The 21,199-nt window shown below is 34.5% G+C and overlaps 1 protein-coding gene across 4 annotated transcripts in view; it reads right to left on the minus strand.

Annotated features, from left to right (window-relative positions):
* Positions 1-21,199, minus strand: part of ADGRG6 (adhesion G protein-coupled receptor G6) — a 180,997-nt gene that overhangs the window by 64,361 nt on the left and 95,437 nt on the right. For 2 of the 4 annotated variants that reach the window (XM_020972481.2, XM_020972484.2), the window contains exons 5-7: positions 15,815-15,883; positions 13,537-13,617; positions 5,347-5,432 (exon numbers count right to left, since the gene is read on the minus strand). In XM_020972481.2, coding sequence (XP_020828140.1) covers positions 5,347-5,432; positions 13,537-13,617; positions 15,815-15,883 — 236 coding nt within the window. The remainder of the gene's footprint in view (positions 1-5,346; positions 5,433-13,536; positions 13,618-15,814; positions 15,884-21,199) is intronic. The other 2 variants (XM_020972483.2, XM_020972485.2) reach the window with 1 other exon arrangement.

Consider the following 21,199-nt stretch of genomic DNA (forward strand, 5'->3'; position numbering starts at 1 on the left):
ATAGCTAAAGAAATTATGGCTAATGTTCCTAGAAGTAAAAAACACTTGGAAAATATAAATTGTGTTTTTGTATATTAATATAACCACTATAAGTCTGTTTAAGGCCTTCTATCTCACCATCATTTGAGAATTTTGACTTTATTACATGAAATGCAAAATGTGTGAAATTAAATCATACCTATAAATCAAAATAACTTATATTCTGTGATGAAAAAAAGCACACAAATTCAGCCACAGAATGGCGGGCATGCAGTTATATAGCAAGGTTATAGACATATGTACACTGTAGAAATTTGTAGAAATATCTTTCTATCTATATACACACATGTGCCTATGTGTATACATACTACTTTGTACCATATAACTACATGGAAACACACAGACACATACAAACATATGTATATGTGCATACATACAATCTTCCATTGTATAAATACATATCCACTACTCCGTAGCTGAATTCATATGCCTTTTTCATAATGAATGAAAATTCAAATGAAAGAAATATAATTTTGTACTACATTTTAAGTAAATACAGATTAATTGATAAATATTGACTAGAGAACAATATTTTCATAAAGAAAAGCAATTTTCTAGATAAATTATTTCTTCTTTTACTTTTCTGTTCCCAGAGCTAATATTCTGAGGTTTTGTACTGATTATAGTCCATTTGCAAATAAATTATTAAATTGTTACAGGTATGTTTTAATTTTACAAACTTAGTATTTCATACAATAAAGTCAGGATATTCAGATAATCTTTCTGGTGAAGATGAAAGGCCTTAAAAATAATGTAACATTGGTCATGAGAACACACAAAAACACAATTAATATATATTACAAATATCCTTCAACTTTGGGAATAATATCTAACATTTTCATTAGCTAGAACCAATCTGGAGTGAAAGAATGGGATTTTTTTATTTTAAAGATATTTCATCTAAAATAAAAAAGTACATGAATGCCTTTATTCTAGTAATTCATGTTATAGATATATGTAATATTCTACAGGACTGCTTTTCCAGAATCATATTACAAATGATTTCATGATATAATGATAATTTTGGAATTCACAAAAAACCCACATTATTTTACCCAATAAAAGCAATTATTTTCCTATAGTTTAACAAGCCTTGTGTCCATCTCAATGCAATTTGGTTTGGGGAATGATTGAAGTACTGTTTTTCTTTGAATAATATTACTTTCATAAGCAATAAAATTAATAATGTAAAAGTGATTCAGAAGGGTACAGTGAATGAGGGAAAAATATGTATATGAGATATTAATTTTCTCTTTCTCTTTCCTTTTCCCTCTCCCCCCCATATACATATGTGCTATATTCACACAGTATATAATTTTGATCATGTGACTCAAATTCATTTGAGGTAGGTATCTAAGTGTAGGAAAAGTCAGAGATAGTCTTATAAAGATGATGAACGGACTCCCTGGGAAATCCTACTGCTTGTCTCCTTTGAGCATATTTATTTTATTATTACATGTATTCAGTAATTTTTTCACTCTCCTATAATAATATTAGATGGGGGCTGTTTCTTTCTGGATGACCAGAGGCTTAATCTCTTGGTTTACATGAAGACTTTCTGTGTGAATTACCATTTCTGGTGGATGCTGTTAACTGAGGTTAAGAATATTAATAAGGATAACAAGGCCCAGGAAAATATATAAAGTTAGTCCACATGATTCAAGAAAGAGAATTTTTAAAACACTCTACAGTATCCCCTAAAGTTCCTCTTACTCTTGCTTGAATTCCTACTGTAGTCTTCTAAACAATTCCTACAAAGTAGAAGTCCCTTTCCCAATAAATACAAGAATGCTCGCTTTTCTTGCTGAATTCTAGAAATGTTATAGCATCAAGCTATAGCAATAAGAGTAAGAAATAAAAATAGTAAGATAGGTAAGGAGAAAACAGGGCAGCTAGGTGGTACCGGGTATAGAGTGCCAAGCCTGGCGTCGGGAAGACTTTACCTTCCTGAGTTCAAAATTGGCTTCATACACTTAGTAGCGGTAAGACCCTAGACAAATATTTAACTCTGTTTTCCTCAGTTTCCTCATCTGTAAAACGAGTTGTAGAGGGAAAAAAGCAAACCACTCCAATATGTTTGCCAAGAAAACCCCAAAAGGGGTCACGAAGAATTGGATATGCCTAAACCACAAAGAAAAGACAAAACTTTGCCTATTTATTCATTATATAATGGTTTACTTGGAAATAGTCTTGTTAATCAGCAAAGAAGCTAATTGAGACAATAGCATCAGCAAAGTTCACAGGATGCAAAAGAAATCCACAAAATAAATGACATATCTATATAATAATGACAATGTCCAAGGGTCAATATTAGAAAGAGAAGTCCCTTTTCGAAAGGGAAATAACTTCAAAATGCATAAAATATTAGGAATTCAATCTACTAAAACATGCTTAACGTGTGCATAAACTCATTTACAAAATGTTCCTTGAAGAAATAAAAATTAACAAATATCTAGAGGAATATTCAGCTCTAATGGCTTAGCTGTGTCAGCGTAATAAAAATGACAATACTATGGAAGTTAATTTATAAATTTAGTGTTACTCAACTCTAACAAGCCAAAGGGATATTTTATATAACAAATACAGAGAAGCATGGAAAGACTTACATGAACTGATCCAAAGTGAAATAAGCAGAGGTAAGAAACCAATATGCACAATGACTATAACAATGTAAATGGAAATAACAATAACAAAATGATCAAGATGAATGTTGGGACATTTTAATGAGCAAGTTTGGCCCCAAAAAAGAAATATGAGAAGATAGTTTCCCTTGACTTCTTTGAGAAATAGATGTGGGTGTGGAATATTGCATATGATGTCAGACTTTTAAAAATGCATAGTTTGGTTTTGCTAAAAAAAATTGTGCTTTTCTTATTAATTCACATCAGCACCTTCTCTGTAACTTAGTCTAGAGCACTTTAGGTCAAATGCCTTAAGTCACACACCCTTCATGAATTAGATGGACTCGAATCCAGATCTTCTTGGCTCTAAGGCTGTCTCTCTAACTACTGAACTATGCTGGATTTCTCTTTTAATACTGGCAAACTCTGAGATAATAATAGCCAGAACAATAATAATAGTAATAAATAACTGATTCTTACAGATCTTCCATTTTCAAAGCATTTTATGTTTGTTATTTCATTTAAATCTCACAATAACTCTTTTGAAGTTGGTACTACAGGTATTATTATCCTCATTTTACAGATGAGCAAACTGGGGCTTCAAGATGATTAAATGACTTGCACAAATGATATAGCTAATACATATCAGAACTAGGATTTGAACCTGTTTACCTGATTCCAAGCCTAGAAGAAGGTTTTAAAGTTATTTTAATTTATGAAAAAATTCATTCCTAACTTATCACACTCAGGAAGCTAGGGAGGCTAAGCTGTAGAACAGCAAGTAGGAACTGGGGGTAACATCCTTGAGAAAGGCACCAAACTCTCCTAATCTGGCATCGGCTATAGGCAGCATAATTAAATAAGGCTGTAAGGCTGAGGCCATTGTGCTACTGTTATAGTTTACTCTCTTGAAAGGATGGGGATTCAGTGAAGCAAGTAAGATTCTTTTGTAGTCATTTATGGTCTGTTATTCCTATGTGACTTGTCTAATGTATTTCTGCTCTCTCCTGTGTCCTTTTTATCCCTTGGAAGTCTTATGTGTTGTGGCATGCTGAGAACTTCTGAATTCGTAAGCATAGAAAATACTTACCTAAGAGTTTGTTGATGATTTCAAAGTCAACTACTATCTCCTTGCAAAACCTCCTTATCCTTTCCTGATTTTCTCAAATGTACCTGTGTAAGTTGTGGGACCTGCAGGCCTAGGTTGTAGAGTCATGGCATTATGTGGGATTGCCTTAGGGAAGCAGATTCTCATTAGGTAAAGAGTTAAGAATTCTTTAACAGAATATTTGTATTTGGAGTTCTCTGTTCCTTAATGGTTAGCCATATACGTATGTATGTATGTATGTATGTATGTATGTATGTATGTATGTACGCACACATGTATGGATGTGTGTGTGTTTGTGTGTATGTGTGCATATATGGATGTGTATTGTATGTTTGTGGTATGTATGCACATGTGTGTATGTTTGGTGAAAATGCCAAGCATTTGAGAGGTACAAATGGTGGAAAAATATGTTTTGTTAAAACGCAAACAAGGGCATCCTCTGTACCTCTCTTTATATTCTACATTACACATACATCAAGAATTATGTTGTTGGCGTCTATTTTTGGTTTTCTATTGAAAACTCATGGAATAAAAGACCTACATCTTTTCCATTTATATTGTGCCCTATTCAGTCTGGCAGAAAAGTCTATAGAAAAGGCAGATAAAAATATTCAAAAAAGGTGAATGATGTATATGAAAGAATGTCTTAGTCAGTCATGTGGTTTCCATAGAATTGTGCTTTGACTCCTGAAAATGTCAGTCATTCCTCTGAATATAAGAACTAATTTTGGGGATGATAAACATTTAATGTAGGCTATTCAAGGATAAAAATTAAAATTTCTTCAAACTTATGCTAACAAACTGTCACTATGCATATATGAAACCAGAGAGTCTTACATCAAATGCTACCCATCCATTAAATTAAAGATTTCCTGTTAAATTATCCTCATCAGTCATTATTTTAATGTATCTTCAAAATTCTATATTTTAAAAAGGGGTTCTCAATTAAATTCTGACTTTTTAATTTCAGATATTAATTTATTTTATTGTCATTCCAATTTGCCTTTTATGTTTAATTAGGTTATTTTAATAGCTATGTTGTCATTAAAGAAAACAGTAACTTGATTATATTTTCCTACCAATCCTCCCATGAAGATTCAAGAAATCTAAAAATATCACTTTCTGATTAAATACTTTGCCTTTCCCCCCCTTTTTTGCTACTTAAAGAACATTTAGCACAATGTGCATAAAAATTCAAATTCTCCCCACCCAAAGCATATAGATAGTCCTTTTTTATGTCTTCTCCACAACATGTTGCATATGATTTTATTATTATTATCACCATAATAGTGATAATTTGAAATTTTAGTGAAACTTAATGAAATTTTAGAGCAGGGGTGGGGAACCTGCAGCCTTGAGACTGCATATGGCCTGCTAAGTCCTCAAGTGCAGCCCTTTGACTCAATCCAAACTTCACAGAGAAATGTAATATCAGTTGCAGGTATGATAGGAAGAATGAGAAGTCCCAAAGATGACAAATCTTAGGCTACTACTAGAATATTATGGTAGAAGATGAAAATCATGCCTTCTGCATTTGTGATAGAAAGTAAAAAAAGACTTAATTAAGACTTTACTCACCCATTCTGCAACTTTGCTCTGTACTTTCACCTCAGGTTGACGTAGAATGTTTTGAATAATCATCGAAATCCTGTAAATTATGCCATCTGTCCATTGAAAATAACATTTAGAAAAACACTGTATTCTTTTCATAAGCACACATGTAATTTCAATATAAGTGATAGAAAAACCAAACAAATAGCCTCAAAGAGGCTGTTTCATTTTGCACCTCTAATTATTTTTAAATTCATAAGTAACCACAGTAGGGTTCAGCCACCAAATTTAATTCTACAGTTCTTGTGTCACTAAATCACAGTCTGTATTTTAGTTGTTTGTTATTTAGAATTCTACAACTTCCCATTTTCTCATTTTTGTCTACTTTCTTTCATGTGCTAAGGTTGTCGTTCATATCTCTTTTATATAGCATATTACATATAGATGATGACAGATTGAAATATAAAGGCGTGAAAAAAGATAAGGACAGAAAATGATTTAAACAACAACAAAAGAAAAAACTTTCAAGAATTAAACAAAAAAAATACAGTGAGTTCTATGGATCCTTTTAAGATTTCTTTTGTTCTTCAGTAATAACTGGACTTAACTTTACTAACACTCTTATACAGAACAATGACAGGGAGAGTAATAAAATATTACTGAATTCTTTGTAACCCAATGCTTAAAGGCACAGTGCCTGGCAATCTGTAGGACCTAATAAATGCTTGTTGGATTGACCTGAGTTCTGCAAAACAATAAGTTAATGTTTTGTCATTGAAAATTTTCAAGGTTAGTTAAATTGATTCTATACGACTAAAACAATCGGATGAAAGGCCAAAAAAAAAAAAGAAAAAAAAAGCCAGACTTTATCTTGCATTACCAGATAACATCCATTAAAGGTCCATACTAATGTCTTATTGCAGCATGGAGATGACCCCAGTTCTCAAAGGCTATGCAGTGAAACCCAAGCTTTGACAAATTTTAACAAGCTAGAAAGACTTCTAGTACTGCCCTGGAGATGAATATTCTCTGAAGATGAGGAAAAAGAGGCATATTATCAGAAAATAGCCACCAAGAGAGGGCTTTTTGGTAAGGGAATGGGGGGGGTTAGGGCACAACAATTAAATAGAGGATCTTAGAACATTGCTCCCTAATTTGGGGAAGGGAATATACTCATTGATCAAATCATGGATCTTTTGAAATATTAAAATAAGATGATAGATATGGTGTTTGAATGATTTTCCCCAACTAAACGATTTGTGTCTACTAAAAAGGCAAATTTCTAGGGAGACCAATTTTAGTCATTATTATTATTATTATTATTACTATTAATGTCTTCACTTTACATAGCTGCCTCAACTTGTTAAATAAATGAATGAAACTGAATCACTTTCAGTTCCCTAAAATTAACACACTGTTTCCTCCCTCTAAGATTTTGTTCAAATTACTCTGCCAAGGATGCTCTCTCTTCTAGGAATGTTTTCCCCTCTCGCTTTGCTCTATCCAATCCCCTACTCATTCTTCAAGGCCCAACTCAAATGCTATCTCTTCTAAGATTTCCCTGATTAAGCCCCTCCTACCTGGGAATGATCTTTCTTCTGATAACATCATACTTTGTACCTTTTATAGGGTTCTTTGATAATATTTCTCATCTTTTAAGTTATTCGTGCTCTTCTACTATCTCACCTACTATCCTACAGGCTAGAAGAGGATCAAAATGGTCTCAATTCTTTTTCCCCTTCTTCCCCTCCATAGCATCTCATTTTCCACAATACCTTAGTTCACAATAGGTGCTCAGTAAATATTTGTTTAAATCGAGCAATATTTTAAAGCTAAGTTGAGTTAAATTTTCTAACTCATCTGACAGACTTTTTTAAACCTCATTGACATATTCTACTTGGCATTTTTGCAGGGTCCAGCTATAAAATATAGAAAGAAACACAGCCTTACTGAAAGGTTTATATTCCTCTTGAGGGGAAGAGAGGGGAAAGGTAGGTCTCAAGAGATGGAAAATTCTAGGGTGAATTTTACGTTTAGTCAGCTTGCTTTGCTTGTGACTATCTTGGGAAAATATCAGAATGACGTTCAAGACAAACACACGTGTGTGTGTGTGTGCGTGTGTGGTGTGTGTGTGTGTGTGTGTGTGTGTGTGTGTGAGTTTATAATAAACATTAGGAACAGTGAGTTGAAATGTAGACAGAAATAGGTAGGACAATAAAAGTATGAAAACTACCAATAAGAAAACCTCAGCCCCCATTATCATGATCTGCCAGCATTTGAGTCAGGGTCAAATAAGGCCAATAACCACTACTCTATAATATGTTTAGATGACCATGAAAAGCTACATTAAAATATAGAGTTTTAATGTGTATGGGTCAGCTTGTTTCAATCTATTCAATTCACTCAACCTTTTTAATGATCCTGATTCCATTTTTCCTTTTTGAAATGCAGAATGATTTCATGGACAGACCATTAAACTTGAAGTCAACACAGGCCTGGTTTGGAATCCTACCTCCAGTGCTAGCTGCATGATGCTGGACAAATCATTTGACTCTCTGAGCCCTTCCAGGAACCTATTCTATTATAAAGAATTGTGGTGAGAAAAGTACTTTTTACATGTTAAAGCGATTTATATATATACATATACGTGTGAGTATATATATATATATATATATGTGTGTGTGTGTGTGTGTGTGTGTGTGTGTGTGTATACGCACACACACACACACACACACACTCTCTTATGTGTATGTATACACATACACACACCATTATTTTTATTCTTCTTTGGGACAGTTTATCTGGTGTTATGGATTCTAACTTTCAGATAACCCAATATGGCTCCCCAGCTGAATTAGAGGGTGTCCTGAGCATCTGAGGAAAACCAGAGCTCCAGGGTTCAGAAATCTATTTTAAAGTTCTATGGGAATTTTTGTAAACATTTATCAAATATAGTGAGCTGAATATCTTAAAAGCTACCACTAGATGGTGACCTAAAGCATGGTATTGGCAAGTTCATAAAAGCATGATTCCTTCCCACTATCTGGAGAATACATAACCACTCTTTGGTGATTAAAAGTGATACTTTAAGGGGAAAAAAGAATATAAAGCAGTGTGTTGTAGGATTTTTTGATTATTAAAAAATTCAATATTATGAATGTTTATGCATCTCTTTAATGGTTTGCCTACTTTATTCTCTTTGGTTAAATGTTTTCCAACCTATATTTCTATCTTTGAAAATAAAAGTGTAATATCAATATCACAGAACAATAATGAAACCAATTTACAAATCCAGTCACCTCCTTAAAGTTGGATTGGTTAGTAAATGGAAGACAGAAAAACTAAAATATAGTAATGGATTATATTAGTTAATTGGCTTGCAAAACTTATGAATGTTATTTCACTGCATCTAATATTTTAAATGATTGCTAAAAGCCATGCTAGCTATTTCTAACAAGTAACTTTAAAATCCGTTTAGCTAACAGTTCATTTTTCTTACATTTCACTGAACAGACTGACACTGTGGTTAACCTCTGATCTGCAAAAGCAGTTAAGGTCATTCAGTGAGTCACATAAGGAAGATAAAATGCCTTTTGAAGGCATGGGAAGTAGAGTTCCTGGCATATTGATTCGTTTGCTGCTTTATTGGAGCAGAAGATGCATTGTTATCAGAGGAAATGGATGATCCATGATGTGTTACTGGAGAGGATATACTTTGAAATAGCAAGGAAAATTGATGGACAATTTTCTTTGTGCTATCCTGGAATCTAAGCTGTCCTCACCTAGAGGATTAATGGCTCCTGGGACTGCCAGAATGGAAAATGTACGAGTTAAATATTCATAAATTATGGAGGCTTCAAAAGATATATGTCCTGTCTACTGAAGCTCATCATTGTTATGAATAGCAGTAGAACCCCAAATATGCATTTCTTGAAAGGAAATGTTTAAAAGTACATCTATTACCCAATTGGGTGAAACTTCTAAGACTAAAATTAAGACCTGACCCTTTGGCATGAATCATCTGATGAAAAGGTATTCCAAAAAAAGTCCCAGGGCCCTTTTCAGGAAATCTCATAATAGTTAGACGTCTTTTATTTGACCTATGAGTAATGCTACTTCTTTGTAATTCCATATAAGTTGCAGGACTAAAACATTTTGATTTAAGTTCTTTCAATGGCTGTGGAGTTAACAGTAAAAAAAAAAAGACTGATGGTGTTGAGAAGATATTGAGAAACCTATTAAATATCATGTGTGCTTCTAGAGTATTCCCCTTCCAAGTTATTGTACAGAGGGGAACATGAACTCTTGATTGGAAATAGCAGACAAGAAACTGAATTTAAATAGGGAGAGAGACAGAAAGATGTCTTCCTTATAGGAAAGAGAAGAAAAAGGGCCACATTTCCAGTGGGCTTTCCTTGGACTGAATTTCATGTCTACTGGGACAATCAGTGGTTTTCCTTTCACTGATACCATAGTAGAACCAACTTAAGAGATTGAAGAAATAGTGTTTTTCGGAAATTAAGGCTTGGACCCTCCTGCATGGGAAACTATAACTGCAACAATAGCAGGACCCTGAGACTTCACTGTGTACATATTGAGAAGTCAGCTTCAATGCTGCCCAATTTCTAATATTTCAAGTTAAAAGGAACCTTAGAGGAAAATCTAATCCAATATTTTTAGTTTATAGATGAGCAAACTGAGGCCTGAAGAGGTTAAGTGATTTGTATAACATCACCCAGCAAAGTTAAGATTTGAACATGGGGCCTCTAGGGCACCTACTCTTTTTACTATACTATGCTGCTTCCAATGCAGAGATGCAATAGCTTTCGGACACTGAGACCTTGGATACATCAGATCTTAAGCATCCTATATGGTCATCCAAAAGAGTCATTATGCCCTATAAATTCTGAAGCTTGAAGTATTTTGTCATATAAATAAGCACAAGCTAATGGGGGAGGGAAGAGTGAAGGAGTCATACTCTTCCATGACTAGAAGGTGGCAAGAGGTAATATTGGAAAATTAGATGGCAAAAATGTTTCCTACTCGTTTTACATTCCTTGTCCCTTAATCTTTTATTCTCTTTAAGATCCCTCTAAGAATTGAAGGGCAGCTAGGTGGTGCAGTGGATAAAGTGCTGGGCCTGGAGTCAGGAACACTCATCAAATCTGGCCTCATACACTTACTAGCTGTGTGACCCTGAGCAAGTAATTCAACCTTGTTTTCCTCAGTTTCCTCATCTGTAAAATGAGCTGGAGAAGTCAATGGCAAACCACTCCAGTATCTTTGCCAAGAAAACCCCAAATGGGATCACAAAGAGTTGGACATGACTGAAACGACTAAACAACAAGAATTAAAATTGTAGTGAAAGTGTCAACCTGCATTAGTCAAGGAAGATCTTTACTGGGAAATCCCTACATTAAAGAAATGATAGGTCCAGTCTATCTCTATGCCGTATACTTAAAATGAATGTTCTTTCATATTAATATAATGCCACATGATTAATTCCAAGTAGATAAAAAAAAAGTCAACAGAAAACGGGGAGGCAGTGAACAGTGGCTTTAAATAAATGATATACGCAAATAGGAAACTGAATATCACAGTGTTACAACATGATGAAGAGGTAGCCCTTGTCCTTGCCAAAGTCAACCCATCTTCAAGCACAACTGATTACATATCATTCTCTCCTATCTTTTCCAGTAGACTCCTCCCACTATCATGCCCCCTTTAATCTATCTAATTATTCCTTCCCTGCTACCTACTTTCTTTCACACTTAAAAACCCTCTGCAATCTGGCTTATGACTTTCATCATTCAACTAAAATTGCTCTCTCCGAAGTAAGCAATGGTTGTGTTTAATTGACAAATCTAATGTTCTTTTCTCAACCCTCATCCTTCTTGACCTCTAGTAGTATCTGACACAGTAACATATGGGCTCTTTCTTCAGAATATTATTGACAGAGGGGGCAGCTAGGTGGTACAGTGGATAGAGCACTAGTCCTGAAGTCAGGAGGACCTGAGTTCAAATCTGACTGCAGACCAAACACTTTACTAGCTGTGTGACCCTGGGCAAGTCACTTGACCCCAATTGCCTAAAAATAAAAAATAGTTAAAAAAGAATATTATTGACAGAAAAAAGTAAATCATTGGTAATTAATCCATTGTTAAAAGAACTTTTAATAAGTGGACATTTTGTTTGATAGTTGTATTTATTTTTTTTTCAGCAAAAGAAACAAACAAAAAACTTTCACAAAAATAATCTAGATGGATCCACTGTATTTCAACTAAAGAACCATCAGATAGCATTTACTGTGTAATGATCTTTAAAGCTTTTTAGTTTTGAGGGAAAAAAATTTCCCTTCCTTAAAAAAAAAAATCAGATTCCAATTTTCCTGTAGGGAATTATAGATTCCAAATCATTTCTGAAGAGTCAAACATATTTGCTTATTATGGTGAAATCAAAAGGCAATGGATGATGTAAAATTAGGACTAAAATAATGATGACAAAGACTTTTTTCAAGAATCTCAGAAATTATATGAGGAATGACTATAGTTCTACTTCACCAAGTCTGGGCTTGTAAGAATCATATCCATGCAGCAGAGGATGTGTCAGTAGTAGGGGGGAGAAGTCCACAGAGGCTCTTTTGTACGTCCATACAAAGAGTACATGACTGAATCCCAATTATAATATTCTAAACTACTGGCTAGAGTCCATATAAAATATGCACTGGAACCTTTGCTTGTTGCTACTTTCTTGGAGACTGTTGGAATTTGTGCTTCATCATAAATCTTGTTGGTATGGATATCAAAAGCATGCTAAAACACTGCTCCTCTGACTCACGGTCTTTATGGTTGCATTGATATATAAATATGTGTGCATGCATCTGTGTGTATGTATTGCCTCATGCAAAATAGTACGCAGTTCCAACAAATGTCCTTACAGAAGTAGATGCAACTTCTAAAGGAAAAAGGAAAAGCAAATCATGTGAATTTTGTTTCTATGGATTAGAGGTTCTTAACTAGGGGATGGAATTCAAGGGATCCCATGAACTTGAATGGAAAAAAAATTCCTTCCCTCTTTCAATATAACTGGTTTGTTTTGCAATTTTATTTATTTTATTTTATATATTTAAAAATATTAAGGGGTCTGGAAGCTTCACCACACTGCTGAAGAGGATTATAACACAAAAACGGTAAAGAATCTCTGCTCTAGATTTTGGTCCTTCAGGTGGGAATGTGATATCCTCAATTTGTAGAAGTCTTTGTCTCAATAAGTCAAATAGACAGAAAACATGTAATTCCTATATTGCTTATACTGCAAAATTGTGAGAGCATAACTCTTCTTGATGTAGTGATAAAGAGGGATGAAGGGGACACCTGAACTATGATGTCCATTACAAAGAGAATGTAAGGGAGATTGCTATATCCTGCAGACATGTAAGTTTATGAATATAAAAATAGCAATTCAAATTTTTCTCTCTAATTTCTTAAATGAATTGTACAATTAGACCAGCAATTTTTAAAATTACATGAGAAATATAAACAGTATGAATGAAAAATACAAGTTATTTAAAAACACACATTTAATTCATTGCATAACTAATTGTGGATTTAAAATGATTGACAAATCTCCCTTGCAAAAAAAAATAGAATAAATATAAAACATAATCCATTGTAATTGATACCATTGACATAAGTGGGAAGTAAAATCAATATAAATAGTTTTTTTAATTAACTTACATGAAATATTAAAACCCAATATTGTTTCTGAACAAAGACATCACACAAAGCATTATGAGTTCCTAAAAGAAACATTATGCTTTTGAAATCACCATTAAAATTTATCTTTTAATTTTTAAAATTTAAAATAGCTTCTCTCCAAAAGACAGTTCAAGTAACAAATGGGGAGAAACTATTGTTAAATTCTATTCATTTAATTGGCCAAAAGATCAATTATATTGGTAATATGAACCACACAGAACAAAATAATAGTCAATGCCTTGTTCATACTTGTCTTTCAGATAAATGAAGAAATAGAGGATATCTATATATGTATATGGATATGTACACATATATGTATACACACACATATATAGATAGATATAGATATATGTTTATCTTGAATATTAGGCACACTGATGAAACTCTTGAGGTTTTCCCTCAGAATACAGTTGTTAATGTTTCAGAGACATTACAAAGAAAAAAGGGAACAATTTCTTACCATTTCTTTGGTTATCGACTCTATTAGTAACAGGCATGTTAGTGGTGACAATGGGTGGTGTAGTAGGAGAGTTTACAGTAGCTGGCAATAAAGATGAGAGAGATGTAATCTTGCAAAGAACACATGACCGTTAATATGGACAAGCAATCTAGCACTCATTAATGCATGAAAACACATACATGAGCGTAATGGAAATCATCTACTGCTGGATATTAAATATTACATATTCCAAGTTGATATTGAGTAAGGAGGAGAAATAAAGAGATAGGCTCCATGTCCTCAAATGGAATCATTCAGCATGACACTAGGTTAAAAGCTACATAAAGGTTCTAGGAATATCATAGCATTGTAGAAAGATTCTGGACTGGAAGTCAAGAGATCTGAATTTTAGTACTGGATGTGTTACAGATTTGCTTTGTGAACTTTGGTCACATTATTTTGACCTTCTAGCCTTCAATTTCTCAACTGCAAAATAGAGATTAGACTAGCTGATCATCAAGGTCCTCTTTTGACTTTAAATATTCTAAGATTCTACAAAATTAAGTCATTACAATTCTGCCACATTCGAACTAAAGTGAAATCTCCAAGGATTGAGTCTTTCTCCTTGAGAAGAGAAAATACAAATATTAGGAAGACCAAATCAGAAACAAATGTGAAACAAATCAATCATTTAAACATCCAACTAGCTTCACTAAGCACTATTCAATGGACTGTTATATAAGTGCTATCCTTACAAGGGCGACATTTTCAAAGCATTACATCATATTTATGCTTTTAACACTGAAATTCGCAGATGAAAACCTCATGTACTGCTTTAAAAATGTTCCTAAGTATTTGGGAAGAGATACATTTTCAAAGTAATATCAGAGAAATTTTTGCTCAACATGAAATAAGATTCAAAGGAATTCATGTGTGTATAAATACACACACATACCTATATATATATATATATATATATATATATACACACACACACACACACACACACACACACACACACACACACACACACAATATGTATATTCACATACATACTCAAACTCGTGTGTATACATACATGCAAACAGTGCATTTAAAAAACCATTACATTTTGGTAAGCACATCAACAAATATATCAGAAGTTGCCTTTCCTAGAGTATGCCATAAAAGATCTCCTATCTTTCCCACCCTTCACTTCTTTGTTAAAAGTGAACATATTCAATTCAGTCATCAGTTTAAGTGTAGAGAGGTGATAATTCATTGTATTGCTGTAATTTAGTTGCTTTTACACTTTACCAAGAATTGCAATTGATCGTTATTATCTGTAAGAGAAAGGTTTTTTTCCCTCTCAGCCCCAAGACAAAAAAAAAATCAAAACCTAAATTTTTTAACCTTTATGTTGATTTTTTTCATTAGAGTAATTACAAACATGGTTTAAAGAGAAAACATGTTTTTCTCTTTAAATTGAGTTTGTAAAAATGACCATAATAATGATTCCATGTTTCAGAGAACTCAGTACTTCTTTTGGCATTTAATTCATAGAGGATATGGGTGAAAGGGGTCACCAGGATATTAGGAGCAACAAAAGGGAAAATAAAGATGAAATTTATTATTTTATAATTATATTTAAATATAATTATGTTAATTATATATTATTGAGTACATAGCAACTTAGTACATAATATATAATTGATGTAATATAGAACATGATATAATTATTATTTAACACAATAATTATCTGTAATAATATTCATCATTATTGTATTAATAATAATAGCAATAATTCTGAGCAAGCCTGGAGCTATTTGGAAATCAAAGTCCTATTGTAAATGATAAATGATCTGGCAGTCTCCTGTTAAATTATCAGAGCATTACATTTACTTTCAATATTTGCTCTCATTTTATGAACATGAATACTTCTTTAGAACATTCTGCATCAGGACTCATACAGGAACTTTGCAATCTACTTGAGAAGAAAATAAAGGAAGAAATGAAATCAAGCCTTGTTAATAGTCATGTAATCATTCACATTTGAAATAGTAAAAGCTTTATGGAAATCTGGTCAGAGTGTGTGAATGCATTCCTTTCTTCATACCATATGTACAGTACACCCACACATCTAAGAAGACTTCCAGAAATCCTTCTATTTTTCTGGTTGCTGGCTTGTAAAATTTAAAAAGAAAGAAAGAAAAGTGAAACTGAAAATCAAAACAATAACAAAAACATTATCTAAAACATCATGATAGGAAAACAGAAGTTTGGAAAAAACAAAACTGTTGAATCGATGTCATATCCCTACCTTGACAAAGGGTTCCCAGTTCTGCACAGCTAGTGAGTTCTGATGCTGGCAGTGGAATCAGATATGAACCTTAATAAACAGAAACAGATCATTACATAAGTTTGGTTTATGTATTTTTTAAAGTATACACACACAAATAAAATTTAACAAGGTGTAGAATGAAAGGAGCTCCTAGAATAGGCATCAAAAAAACTCATTTCAAACATTCATGAAGAATCCACTACAGAAAAACACATTGTGTTAGGAGCTTGGGATACAAAGATGTAAAATCATAACCTCTGGCCTCAGAGATCTTAAAGTCTAATGGGAGGAATAATGTATCTTCTTGTTTAATCCTGTCAGTCATGTCTGACTTTTTGTGACCCCATTTGGGGTTTTTTTGACAGAGATACTGGAGTGGTTTGCCCTTTCCTTCTCCAGCTCTTTTTACAGATGAGGAAACTGAGGAAAACAGGGTTAAGTGATTTGCCCAGGGTCATTAAGTAAGTGTTCATTAATATATCTACATACACAATTATTATACCAGTTAGACTGTGATTATATACCTAGGGAGATTCCAACAGTGGTATGAATGACTCATAGAAGAATCACTTCTAGTAAAGATCAGGGAAGGCTTCATGGAGGAGGTGATAGTTGAGCTAAGACTAAAAGGAATTAGGTATTTATTTAATTAGTTATATATGGAAGGGGATAAGTCCATTTCAGATGTGAGGTACTGTCCCATTGATGTGTTTTCCTTTCATATAAAGAATTTACAGCTAGCAAGGGCAGAAAAGTAATATAAAGAAAAAGTTGCTTTAAGTGATAAATGTTTGAGAAAGATTTGAGAAGTCTTGGATATCAAATGAACTTTGGAATAAATTTAACAGTTTAAAACATCTTGTACAGGTATTAGTATATGAATAGCTTGATAGTTTAAAGGGGACCAAGAATGAATTTTTATCTATGAAAAGCTGATAATATGTGAATATATAGAAACTTTCATTTAAAGACATGGAATGAGATGGAGGACCATTTTGAGAACTTAGAGATACAGGGCATTATGATCCCTCAGGTCATTTGCATATAACTACTCTAAGATTTGAGAGTAAACCTTATGAAACAAAAATCATAACTATTTAGAGACCAAAGCATGATTAAATAGGGGCTGTTTATTTCATGGGGGAATTTAGCGAGTTGTTCTAAGTGAATAGTGTCTTACTGAGTGTCATGAGGATTTGATTTAAAACCACAGAAATCAGCTGAAGAGGCTGGCTGGGGGAGGCTCAAATACATTCTACAATGTGAATTCAGTCAAAATATTCCCCTGCTGCAGAACCTTCATTGGCTTCCTATTACCTTAGAATAAAATGCAAACTCCTCTGCTTAGCATTTGAAACCCTTCACAATTTGTTCCCAGCCTTCCTCTCCATGCTTACCGTGTGTGACTCTCATTCACCCATTTGAGACTCCAGACAAACAGATTTTTTTGTTGTTCCCTAAACTTAACATTCCACATAGGTGGAGGTCTCTGATTCCCTAGGGTGGCCATGGGTCCATAACAGTAATGGTGAAAGTAAGTAAAGGAGAATGAGAAGGGTGAGGGAATTAATGATGTAGAGAATCAATTCAGAAAGTGTATTTCCACCTCCATAAAGTACTTGAAGCAAGAAGGAAGGAAAGAGTAAAAAGGGCCTGATTTAATGTAATTTCTTTAACTACTCCCTTTGAATCATTATTATTTTTGAATGGTTTGACACTTTCAGTTTCAATACTGTAGATGTTAAACTAGAACTATCCTAATATCTCATTCTCAAGTTTTAAAACAATGGCATTTTCTAAGATTATTAGATCCAGTGGGGTCATCTCTATTTTATTCATCATGTACTGTACCTGGCACAATGCCATATATGTCTGACAGATATTCTTTGGTGATCCACAGTATCAATGGTGAGAATATGCTGAAGTCAAAAGGACACTGGAGGGTATGAGTCAAGAGAATTGGGCTTAAGTCATAGCTCCATCTCTTACAAGCCAGGTAACCTTGGACAGATGACAATCTCTCTGATTCTCAGTTTCTTCATTTGTAAAATGAATACTTTGTTCTAGAAAAATTCTATGATGTCTTTCAATCTCAGACATTATGTAAAATCTCATGAAGCCTAAGTGAAATTATTTTTTTATGATAATGATTCAGTATGGTACAGTGGAAAGAACACTAGAGCTAGAATCGGAAGACCTGAATTCAAAACTTGGCTCTGCCACCTTTGTAATTTTGAGCAAGTCATTTCACCTCTGGGCCTCATTTGCCTCATCTGCAAAATAAAGGGTTTTGACAAGATGGCCTCTAAGGTTTATTCTAGCTACAGGGTCATGGTCCTATAATTTAATGCCAGTTAATATGATAGTGAGAAATAAGGTAGTCTACCTTTTTTAAACACAAAATTGTTTATACTTACATTCTATGTGACATTGGATAAAACGCTTCATCTCTATTTCCTCATTTGTAAAATCAGAGTATTAGAGTAGATATCTCTAGGGTTCCTTCTAGTTCTAAAACAATGATCCTATGAAGTCACTATTAAGTAAAATTGGCTTGCCAGAACTTTTAAATTTCGACCCTGTTCCACTTTTAGAATATTTAACGTAAAAGGCATCCTGCCTAGGTCACCTATTAACGAAACCAAAAACAGAAGGTGTAATTTTGTTCCTGTCAACTTTTCTCTGCTAACAGATTTACAAAACAGAACACTGTTAAGGAATTAATTCATATAATCCTCCCTAGAAGACATCAAAACACTAAGCATCAATGGAGAGCTTTGAGAAACTGGCTCTTATGTGTTTGTTTCCATTAGACCCCCCTGCATTCATATATATGTATGTATATATATTTTATCCCTTTTCTTTTGTTGATGCAATAAAGGTATCTGTTTAATATTAGCTGCAATATTTGCAGATGGATTTTCATGAACACTGGCTCTAAATCATTGGTAAGAGACCAGCACTCTCTCGCTTGCGCTCTCTCTCTCTCTCTCTCTCACTGTGTTTTTGTTTCTCTTTTTCCTCCTGAAGATTCAATAGCATCATCAACAAACACTGAGTGCATGTCCCTCCAGCTGGGAAGGCTGAGGATGGTAGATAGATAGAGTTTAGGAGTTCTGAGCTATGGTAGGGCTAAAGATGATCAGATGTTCACACTAAGTCTGGCAAAAATAGGTTGAGACCCTCAGCTGCCTGAGGAGGGGTAGAATGGCCCAGGTAACAAATAGGTAGCAGGTTAAAACTTCTACACTCATCAGCGATTGGATTAAGCCTATGAGTGACTGCTAAACTTGCAGCCTGGGCAGGGGATGGGGAGGGAGAGGGAGGGAGAAGAAGAAAGGAAGGAAGAGAGGGAAGAAAGGAGGAGAGGGAGAGAGGGAGAGAGAGAAAGAGAGAGAGAGAGAGAGAGAGAGAGAGATGTATTTTCATAAAATTAAGCAACTATTCTACATAATTTATAGAGCATCATATTCAGTAAAAAAATTATCCTTGCATGTAATTGTGATTTAAAGGAAGACTGCACAATTCCAAAGAACAATGTATTTTACAGAAGTAAAATGATGATGACTGCTAAAATCTCTAGGCTGTTGTGATATAAAAAAAATAACAATAAAAGCTGAACTCAATAAACCTGAACTTCTGAGGATTTTTAATGAAGCTGAAAAAAGAAAGGAGATGTTTCTCAATTAGAAGGGAGAAAATCTGAGATGGTCTAAGTGAAAAGTAGTATGAGTTAGAGCAGTATTACCCAAGCTTTCTGCAGCAGTCTGAGGTTCAACAAGATAATGAAAAGAATTATTGTGAGAAAATTTTTATACTGGTGATGGTTTCCTTCTAAAATGTCAAAAATAAAATTACATGCTATACAGCACAAATGTACAGCATAAATAATTACATGCAATCTTTTTTTTTTCAGTATGAAAATAGGCTTAATTTGCTTAGTTTGGTTGGGCAGGAAGAAAACCAGACAAAGTCTGGAGAAATTAGTTTGAATGCTGAATCCAATATATCAAGTCAAGTCTAGAAGCATTTCAATGCCACTTATCTACCAGACACCAAGCTAAGCACTAGGGATACAAAGCAAGGTGGGGTAGAGGGATAATTCTTGCTTTCAAGGAGCTCACAGTCTAAGGGCGAGGAGGACACAACATGAATATATTTACGTCCAAACAAGATATATACAGAATAAATTGGAGATAATCTCAGAAGGACAGTATCAACATTAAAGGGAACCAGGAAATGCTTCTTACCAAATGTGGGATTTTTAATGAAACTTGAAGGAAGCCAGGAAAGCCAAGAAGTGGAGATGATGGAGAGAATTACAGGCAAGGGGACAGCCACTGCAAATACAGAGTGGGGACTTTTGTGCAAATAATATCAAAGGTCACTGGATTGTGAGGAAGTGGAGAAGAGAATGGTGTAAGAATACTAGAAAGGCAGGAGGGGATCAGGTTATGAAGGATTTTGAATGTAAAACAGAGGACTTTTTATTTGATCCTCGAGGCCACAGGGAGCCACAGGAGTTTATTGAGTCTCGGAAAAGGTGGTGGAGAAATAATTAGAAGATTACTTTAACAGCTAAATGAAGGATGGACTATAGGGAGAAGAGACTTGTCAGGTAGAGGGTCAGCACCAGGATGGTGGCAGTATCAGAGAAGAGAATGGAGAATACATGACAGATGCTTTGAAAGTAGAATTGATCCTCCAAATACCTCTAAAAAATGGCTCTAAACAAATTCTAGAGCAGCAGAATCCACAAAAAGACAGTGAAACTAATTTCCAGCCCAAGACAACCTGGATAGGTGATTAGAAAGGTCTATCACACCCAGATGGGAGAAGAATGCAGTTCAGCATGGGCACAGAAGCAAAACAGGCCTCAGCGAACCTAGAGCAGTCCTCAGGGGACTGAATCATGGCCAGCTGTGGAGGTTTCCAGACTTCTCAACTCACAAATGCCAAAGACAAGTTAGAAGGTCAGCAAGCAAAGTCTGTGACTGTGGTGAGAGAGAAGCACTGTCCTAACTGCAGCCCTTGGGCGGCAGCTGCTTCCTGAGCTTCTGGCCCACAAACTGAGGGGGAATTAAGTGGCTGATCAGAAAGGATTGCAGGGATCTTTTGCTGGTGCTGAGGCAGGATCCTCTTGCTTTGCCTGTGTTTGGATCTGGGTCATAGTTCTGGTTGGTGATCCTGGGACAAGGAGGAATGCTGGCATGGTAGAGCTTGTAGTGACAGTGGAGAGAGAATCTTCTTCAGTGCTTGTGGTCACTCATAAACCACAGCAAAGGCCAGGAAAGGAGTAAACACCTCGTCTTTGATCATACCACCTTGGGAGAACTGAAAACTTACAGGTCCCTAGAAGTGTCT

The sequence above is a fragment of the Phascolarctos cinereus genome, unplaced genomic scaffold (assembly GCF_003287225.1).
Source record: "Phascolarctos cinereus isolate Bilbo 61053 unplaced genomic scaffold, phaCin_HiC Scaffold_5;HRSCAF=322, whole genome shotgun sequence".
Classification (NCBI taxonomy): domain Eukaryota; kingdom Metazoa; phylum Chordata; class Mammalia; order Diprotodontia; family Phascolarctidae; genus Phascolarctos; species Phascolarctos cinereus.